Below are 9,384 nucleotides of genomic sequence, written 5' to 3'. Positions count from 1 at the left end.
AATTCTGATCCGAGCGGAGAGTAAAATAGTTTGGATCGGATAAAAATGATTAAAGATGGCTTAAAGCCAAGCTTACAGTTGACAGCAAAGAAATGTGTATAACTGTCGCTAATGAAAAGTATTTAAAACTTATAAATGGCAAGTAAAAACATTATTACTGAAATATCCGACAAACTGAGATGGAAACATATGTTTAAGAGACAATTTTGCGAGATTGTACGGCAATAATTTATGGCATGCATTTTCCCATTTTGACGTTTTGTGAACAATTTTACTCACAGAATAAATACGATTCGATCCTACTTGCATACTTTCTACCAACTAACACACATAACAAAAGCGATCTGTATCAAGTGATAAAGATTGATCCGATCTTACAGATCAATCTATCTGAAACGAAAAGTATATGAATCCCACATTTAACCTGGATTTCAGTAGTGTCTTACTCCTGAACATCATACTTCTCCCGATAACAATTGAGTCATGCCGATCATCTATCTAACTCCGTTCTCGAGATTAACGAAGGACACGCAAACAGACAGACGACAATGGAAATATATAGTTCTGAAATTTGAAAACTGCAATCCAATAATATATGCAGACGCTTTTTCCAAGTAAAAATAGCCACGATTACTAAAATATTCCGTACACAAATAGTCTCAGCAACGAAATTCAGCGTACTAATAGTTGGAGAATAAGGTATGCAGTCATAATCTCGTCCACAGCACAAGAACAAGAACAATACATTTATTCTATTCTAGTCTGACGTACTGACAGCCGGTCAGCAGATACTGCAAAGCGTCATTCTACCGTTCTGGAGAGCCCGGATCGAATTCGGAAAATCGAAAATACCAAGAATTTTTCTGTGTCCTGAATATTGTTGGTCTCCATCCTCACCACCTCCATTGTGGGTATGGCCGAATCCATAATGGGTATAGGAAATTGAAGTGGCGGCAAGAGCCAAAGTATAAAAAAATTAAAAGTATTGGTTATTAATAAAGTGCCAGGGTGAATTTAGGGAATGCAGCTGAGCTCTGTATACCCTTAAATTCATCATTTAAAGGGTTTATACCGCATTAAATTGTACCTCTCTAAAGATTTCTGAATCCACTATTGACTGTGTCCAAATGGATAAAACCACTAAACACTGGTCGAGGGTTTGCGTCTTACCAATGGTCTGTTAACGTAAAGTTTTCCGAATTTGTTTCACTTAGAAGGTTCTCCTGGTGGGTCTTGCTTTATTCTATTCCATCACTCCACTCGTTATTAATAAATTTGCTGGTAAGAAGTGTTCATTCTACTTGTATTTTAAATTTCGTTCATCAGATTCCTCGTTAAGATTAATTTATCTACGTTAAAATATTTTAAAAAGTACCGAAATAACGTTTATTTAAAAGCTCTTTCTATCTACAAAATCTAAAATAAATTCCTCAGAACTTCGACGTAAGTCTTTTTTTGTTGAAATTCTTTAGTAATTCTCTCATTTTTTTTAATTTGTAAGAAATTTTACACAATATAAGGCTCGTGTAGTATCCATTTTTATTAATCCCCACGGTCATATTCAGTGATAACGTCAATAATAAAGTACTGATAAGCATGATGACCAAAGATACAGCACGAGATTACTAGAATCTGAACTGGATTCGATCTTGGATTCCCCATTGTTGAAAGTGATACCTTATCTCCATCTAATCAATAGTTACTCGTTAACACGAGCAGATAGGATAAACGTGTTTCAATAATGTGCTAACCAGAGACGTGGGTCTTTATCCCAAACAAAATTTAATTATTTTCATTGGGATAAGTACCCACGTCTCTGGTTAACTTGTGTTTGAAATTTAATTATCAATTTTAAAANCCCCCCCGCGTTGGAATTTCGAAAAATCCTTTCTTAGTGTGCGTTTCCATGACGTACCCTAACTGTGTACCAAATTTCACCTCTTTAGGTTAAGCGGTTTGCTCTGGGCGATGATGAATCAGTGAATGAATGAATGAGTCAGTCAGGACAAGCAATTTTATATATTTAGATTTCTATATGTATAAGTATATATTTCTATATGTACAAGTCAGATATGACATTTTTCTTGAAAAATTTGCCATTGTATAGATATATTTTACTTTTAAAAATTATATTTTAGAGCAGGGGTTTCCAACCTGGTTGCTAGTGACCCTTGAGATGTCATTCGATTTATCTACACAGTCGATAAATTACTGTGGCTCGTTTGGGGTCGAAGATTTATTTTTATTTTATTTAAATACACCTCAACCAAACGGAATAAGGTACTTCCAAACATATTCTGTTCGGTAAGATTTTACTTTAATATTTGTTTTATAAAAAATATCTTTGTAAAAAGGTGTTTTTAGAATATGAAATTTAACATAGAGTTGTTGTTTTGCTAATGGATAAGTTTAATGGCAAAGAATTTCTATAGGGACTATCAAATGACACATACCTTATCGAAGGTAGAGTGGTTAACTTTTCTTGCTTCAATGCTACCCTCCGTCGATGGATCGCTCCAATGTCTGCTAATAGTCCTGCTGCCTAGAGAGATACAAAACGAATTTGATTTGATTTCATAATAAATGATTCCAAAATAATCGTTTCATTGAAGTTTTGGATCACTTCTTAACAACTGTGCACCGATATGAAAATCGATGCTCTTTATTTATCTTTGATGTATAATGCAACATCGGGATTAACTTGCTTACAAGAAGGTTGCTCTTGATAAGATATTTACATGAAGAAAATAAGGACTTAAGAGGATTTCCCCCCTCTTATTAAAGACAAGAATTCTTTATATTTTACGACAAACAGCACTGTAGTAAGATGATCTTTAGTAAATTATATTATTTTTTTTTCGTGTTTTCTATTATGAATTTAGTCGTTTTTCCATGGTAAAGTAAGTTGTANAATGATAAAAATGTGATATATAGGTAACATAATGATAATTTTTTAATAAATTATTTTAGTAACAAGTTAAGAATTTATATTTCCTCTTTCTCATCCTCTCACTCTTCCTTTCTTTAGCCAAGACCATTGAATAGGATCAACCCCCTAATATATAACATAAAAACATGAAAATAAAATATAAAAACATGTAAAATAAATAACAAAGCATAACATAACATAACATGAAAACATATAAAATAAAATATAATGCTTAGAAATATGTTACTTGTACGAGAACATTTATAAGTTTATGTAATAAATAAAGGTTTCTACATATTAAGTTTATTTATATATTTAAAATTATAGTGAATGAATTTACTATTCCTGAGTTCACTACATGATAGACTAATATATATAATTTTTATTCTATTCATATGAAAATTAGATATTTGAGACAAAGTATAGTAGAGATGCATTCCATATTCTCAATATAAGTTACTGTATAAGTTCTAATAAATTACTCAAGATATACATGTTAAAAAATAAAATATTTATATAACCTATGCTCTTAGTCATTCGGCGAATATTTTGTAAATATTTTATCATTTGCAATGTATCGAGATCATAAAAAATACATTCATTCCAAAAATTTGATACATAACTGTCCACTTTATTTTGATTTATATTACTTCTAATGAAAGTTTTCTTTGGAAGTGATAATAGGATTTACTACTACCGAAAATTACTGACTTTTATAAAATATATTTTTACTACTTTTACCGAATTCATTTATTCACTTTATAGCTTTGCATTAGATTTTTTAAAAGAGGGAAATATATAAATATATATATATATACTTTAAAAGTTATCCACTTTCTAACAATAAAAATATATAAGAAAAGTTTTTCTGTTGGTAAATTGGTCAATTTTGGTTAAAGGAAACCATTTTTTCGGTTGAAATTTGGTTTTGTTTGAAGTTCTAAATTACCCCGAATTTCATTCAAAAACTGTTTATTATAACGTGAATAAGTTCCCAAAGTTTAGGAAAATACTATATTATTTTAAATTTATTATTTTATAAGATAAATTACTTTATAAATCAAGTTAACTGACGTATATTTTATTTAAATACACCTCAACCAAACGGAATAAGGTACTTCCAAACATATTCTGTTCGGTAAGATTTTACTTTAATATTTGTTTTATAAAAAATATCTTTGTAAAAAGGTGTTTTTAGAATATGAAATTTAACATAGAGTTGTTGTTTTGCTAATGGATAAGTTTAATGGCAAAGAATTTCTATAGGGACTATCAAATGACACATACCTTATCGAAGGTAGAGTGGTTAACTTTTCTTGCTTCAATGCTACCCTCCGTCGATGGATCGCTCCAATGTCTGCTAATAGTCCTGCTGCCTAGAGAGATACAAAACGAATTTGATTTGATTTCATAATAAATGATTCCAAAATAATCGTTTCATTGAAGTTTTGGATCACTTCTTAACAACTGTGCACCGATATGAAAATCGATGCTCTTTATTTATCTTTGATGTATAATGCAACATCGGGATTAACTTGCTTACAAGAAGGTTGCTCTTGATAAGATATTTACATGAAGAAAATAAGGACTTAAGAGGATTTCCCCCCTCTTATTAAAGACAAGAATTCTTTATATTTTACGACAAACAGCACTGTAGTAAGATGATCTTTAGTAAATTATATTATTTTTTTTTTCGTGTTTTCTATTATGAATTTAGTCGTTTTTCCATGGTAAAGTAAGTTGTAAGAAGGATAAATTAAAAAAAAAATTATTTGCATTTTAGATTAGTATTGAAGTAACATTTTTAATATAAAGAAAAATGTATATGATATATCCTGAAGTTATATATATATATATATAACAACATAACGAAGAATAATAGATATTTTCTTGTCATAAATCTAAATATATATATACTAGCTGTTACCCGCGACTTCGTCAGCGGAGGTTTTGCAAGCAAACCCCATTTACATCCAATATTTCAATAACCATAGTAATTGTTATATAACACCTACCGCTGAAGAGAATTGCCGAAAATCAAACGAACTATTTTCAATTTGATCAATTTTCTGAAACGTTTNAAGTATTTTAAAAAATAATTAAATTTTATAAAATTTATTTTTTTATTTTTTTATTTTTTTAATATAAATAAAAATAGAATTGAAAATTTTTAATTTGAAAGAATTTTAAATTTGCTTCCACTTTTTTGAATTTTTTTTATTTTATTCTTTCTTTTAAATAAATAAGTGCAACTTTTTTAAATTAAAAATATTAAAAAGTGTTTTATTTTCTAAAATTCAAATATTATTTTGAATAATTTTTACAAATAATTATTTAAATTATTATTTTTTTTAGTGTTAATAATTCCAAATTTCGAATTAATGACGTTTAAAATAATACATTTTTATTAAATCAACGAATAGATTAAGTTTCATAAATATAATGAATATTTTAATATAATAAGATTAAGATCAGGAAGAGAAATTTCATAAAGCATTTAAATAATAATAATAAAAAAATTAAAATAATAATCGATAGAATTAAATGAAAAAACTAATTTGTTATGACCTACATAAGAAAGTAATTTATACGATTTACATTAATGAATATCAATATGATTTACAAGTAATAATCCAACTTAAACGAAATGAATGTTAAGTTTTTCTAAGAAAGAGCACATTTATCTTCGAATAAACTTTCAAATTATCCATGTAAACCTTTCGAAATTCTTAAATTTTTCTATATTATAATTGATGACACTTTACGTCTTCAAATAATTGATTCAATGTGTACTAAAAGTCAATATCTATATCCTCTTTAACTATTGTGCTAATATTTTAAATGAGTTCCAAGAGTCGCCATCAATATTATATATGGAAGCATTCACCTTACGAGTGTCATTTTGCTGGAACAATAAGATTCGACCGTCTAAGAAATATTTTTCTCTACTGGATCGATTCCTTTCTGTGTAACAAACAGAAAATATGACGTCAGTCCTGACGTCATTCAGGCTATTGGCAATGGATTTCCTTTTCCCACAGGAATAAAACATCCCAAGCCGTTAAGTGATTCTCTTAATTCCTTTTCTTACTTCTTTCTATACTAATCTCTTAAAGCAGTTTCTTCTCTCCCCCTTTTTTTTTAAAGTTAGTTACAGTTATAAATTAATAATCAGAACACTAAAAGGACGTGTATGATTTAGTTTAATTTATGATCAATACTTATAATCATATGCAAAATGAGTTATTTTAAGAGCTCTCATACATTTTGAGTGTTTTAGTTAATGTTTATATTACACCTATAGTTACATGTAAATATGAAAGCGGTGTAATGATTGGATTATATTTACTTACAGTTCATATCCACGCAACATAATCTTGTGAAATGTCACTAAACATTATAATTGTATTAATCACTCGACTATCATATGTTTAGATTGAATGTCACACTTAATCATTATTAAGTATCTTTCATTTTACAAGAGGGCTTAAACCGACGACTTTCTTATCAGAATAATTATATATTTTTCATTAAATAATTGATTTTTTAAAATTCATTTTTACCTGCATAGTTAGAGCGACTATCTGTATTTGTTGGTATGATATCTGGTCCCTTTTCTTCACCTTCTAACATATCATCCGTATCTTTTTTCAATGGAGTTTCGCATCTAAAAAAATCGAATTGATAGAAATATAATCTATCAANTATTTTAATATAATAAGATTAAGATCAGGAAGAGAAATTTCATAAAGCATTTAAATAATAATAATAAAAAAATTAAAATAATAATCGATAGAATTAAATGAAAAAACTAATTTGTTATGACCTACATAAGAAAGTAATTTATACGATTTACATTAATGAATATCAATATGATTTACAAGTAATAATCCAACTTAAACGAAATGAATGTTAAGTTTTTCTAAGAAAGAGCACATTTATCTTCGAATAAACTTTCAAATTATCCATGTAAACCTTTCGAAATTCTTAAATTTTTCTATATTATAATTGATGACACTTTACGTCTTCAAATAATTGATTCAATGTGTACTAAAAGTCAATATCTATATCCTCTTTAACTATTGTGCTAATATTTTAAATGAGTTCCAAGAGTCGCCATCAATATTATATATGGAAGCATTCACCTTACGAGTGTCATTTTGCTGGAACAATAAGATTCGACCGTCTAAGAAATATTTTTCTCTACTGGATCGATTCCTTTCTGTGTAACAAACAGAAAATATGACGTCAGTCCTGACGTCATTCAGGCTATTGGCAATGGATTTCCTTTTCCCACAGGAATAAAACATCCCAAGCCGTTAAGTGATTCTCTTAATTCCTTTTCTTACTTCTTTCTATACTAATCTCTTAAAGCAGTTTCTTCTCTCCCCCTTTTTTTTTAAAGTTAGTTACAGTTATAAATTAATAATCAGAACACTAAAAGGACGTGTATGATTTAGTTTAATTTATGATCAATACTTATAATCATATGCAAAATGAGTTATTTTAAGAGCTCTCATACATTTTGAGTGTTTTAGTTAATGTTTATATTACACCTATAGTTACATGTAAATATGAAAGCGGTGTAATGATTGGATTATATTTACTTACAGTTCATATCCACGCAACATAATCTTGTGAAATGTCACTAAACATTATAATTGTATTAATCACTCGACTATCATATGTTTAGATTGAATGTCACACTTAATCATTATTAAGTATCTTTCATTTTACAAGAGGGCTTAAACCGACGACTTTCTTATCAGAATAATTATATATTTTTCATTAAATAATTGATTTTTTAAAATTCATTTTTACCTGCATAGTTAGAGCGACTATCTGTATTTGTTGGTATGATATCTGGTCCCTTTTCTTCACCTTCTAACATATCATCCGTATCTTTTTTCAATGGAGTTTCGCATCTAAAAAAATCGAATTGATAGAAATATAATCTATCAAAAAAATATATTTATATTTTATTTATTTTATACATTATATTAATTCATAATAAATTATTCATAAATCTCGAAATATGTTTACGCGTGTCTTAAATTGTTTATATAAATTTCTAATGGAGTGTATTAAAGATTAAAATGAGTAATCCCATTTATAATCTATACATTGGAAGATTAGAAACATCAAGTACGAATTATAGTTATAATTTATTATCATAAGTTTATATTATGCGTAATAATAATTTATATGATCCGCCATGTATATAAATAATTTAATTTTTTATAAATTCCCAAGATGTTTTAATAGTTACAACCTAAATGTAATGTGTAACTTTTTATGTCAATTGGATTTTAAAAAATAAGCAATTCAACGTAAACATAATGCTGAAAAATAAGTATAAAATAATTTTAAATATAAAAAAAATAGAAAATAAAATTAAATTTTTAATATTTTAAATAGGAGTAACTTAATATTTTTCTATCTTTCCAAGCTATTTTTGCTATTAAGACCCTCCGTAATAGTTTTAAAAACTATTAAGAAGTGTCCTTACATTTTAAAAACCTTAAGGTTTCTTACATTAAAAAACGTATAGTCATACAGACGAACCAAATTTAAACATTTGTTTCTATATAAAATGTAATCTTTAAAAAAAATAAAGGTTAATATAATTACAATTTCCTTTAAATAAACGAAATAATTACAAAATAACGTGCCTGAATACATTAAAATTCTGTTATATAAATTCTTTTTTTATAGATACATTTACAAAATATTTCTAAGTTAAATTATTGAAGTTCAGGAATAGACATAGGAGAAATCTATGATAGCTTTGCCTATTCACAAAATTTTACACAGGAAGGCATCACATCAGTCAAAAGCAGGGAGGCTGTCCTGAACAGATGCTCCATATTTGTTCGATAAATAGGAGTGGTGCTTATGGCTATATATCAATCAGATGGGGGTTATGTGAATGGCTTAATAACTTAAACTATAGGAACAATAATGAATTTTTATTGTCAATAATTTGAACAATAATAATAATAAATGAAAATTTATCATCATCAATGATAATATAAAGCATTAGAGACTTGACACAAATGTGTCTCTAATGCTTTATATATATCTAAATGCATTAAGAAAATAATTTGTGACTAAATTATTCTAGCAAATATTCAATTTATTTATTTATTTAAATCAAGAATCGTATTAAACAATACATTCATCATTCTTCATACAATATATTTAAGTCATTTATTATAATTTTTCTAGTAATAAAAGATTTAAATAATAATTATATCTTTTATTTAATGAAATGTAATTATAATTTATTATATTTTAATTAAAATATTTAAGAAATATTTCAAAAAGTTTTTATTTAGTTAATTAAAATTTAATTAAAATTGGTATATTGATGCATAATAATAATAATAATAATAGTGACTATTTACTTAAAATTATAAGTTTAAATATATAATAGAATTTTTTAATATTTAAAG

The 9,384-nt window shown here is 27.0% G+C and overlaps 1 protein-coding gene and 1 long non-coding RNA gene across 2 annotated transcripts in view; both read right to left on the bottom strand.

The window, feature by feature from the left end:
• Positions 1-2,923: 2,923 nt before the first annotated feature.
• On the bottom strand, positions 2,924-6,599 carry LOC111623271. The gene is made up of 3 exons (XR_002756416.1): positions 6,493-6,599; positions 4,217-4,305; positions 2,924-3,055 (listed from the first exon to the last, which is right to left on the bottom strand). It is a non-coding gene; the product is annotated as an uncharacterized LOC111623271 (long non-coding RNA).
• Positions 6,600-7,733: 1,134 nt separating this feature from the next.
• Positions 7,734-9,384, bottom strand: part of LOC111623275 — an 11,977-nt gene continuing 10,326 nt past the window's right edge. Inside the window, exon 4 of the mRNA XM_023365796.1 lies at positions 7,734-7,854. Coding sequence (XP_023221564.1) covers positions 7,734-7,854 — 121 coding nt within the window. The remainder of the gene's footprint in view (positions 7,855-9,384) is intronic.

Source organism: Centruroides sculpturatus, unplaced genomic scaffold (assembly GCF_000671375.1).
Source record: "Centruroides sculpturatus isolate CEXI.00-Female unplaced genomic scaffold, Cexi_2.0 scaffold302, whole genome shotgun sequence".
Classification (NCBI taxonomy): Eukaryota; Metazoa; Arthropoda; class Arachnida; order Scorpiones; family Buthidae; genus Centruroides; species Centruroides sculpturatus.
The sequence above is the reverse complement of the archived record's forward strand: the minus strand, read 5'-3'. Positions and strand labels throughout refer to the sequence as shown.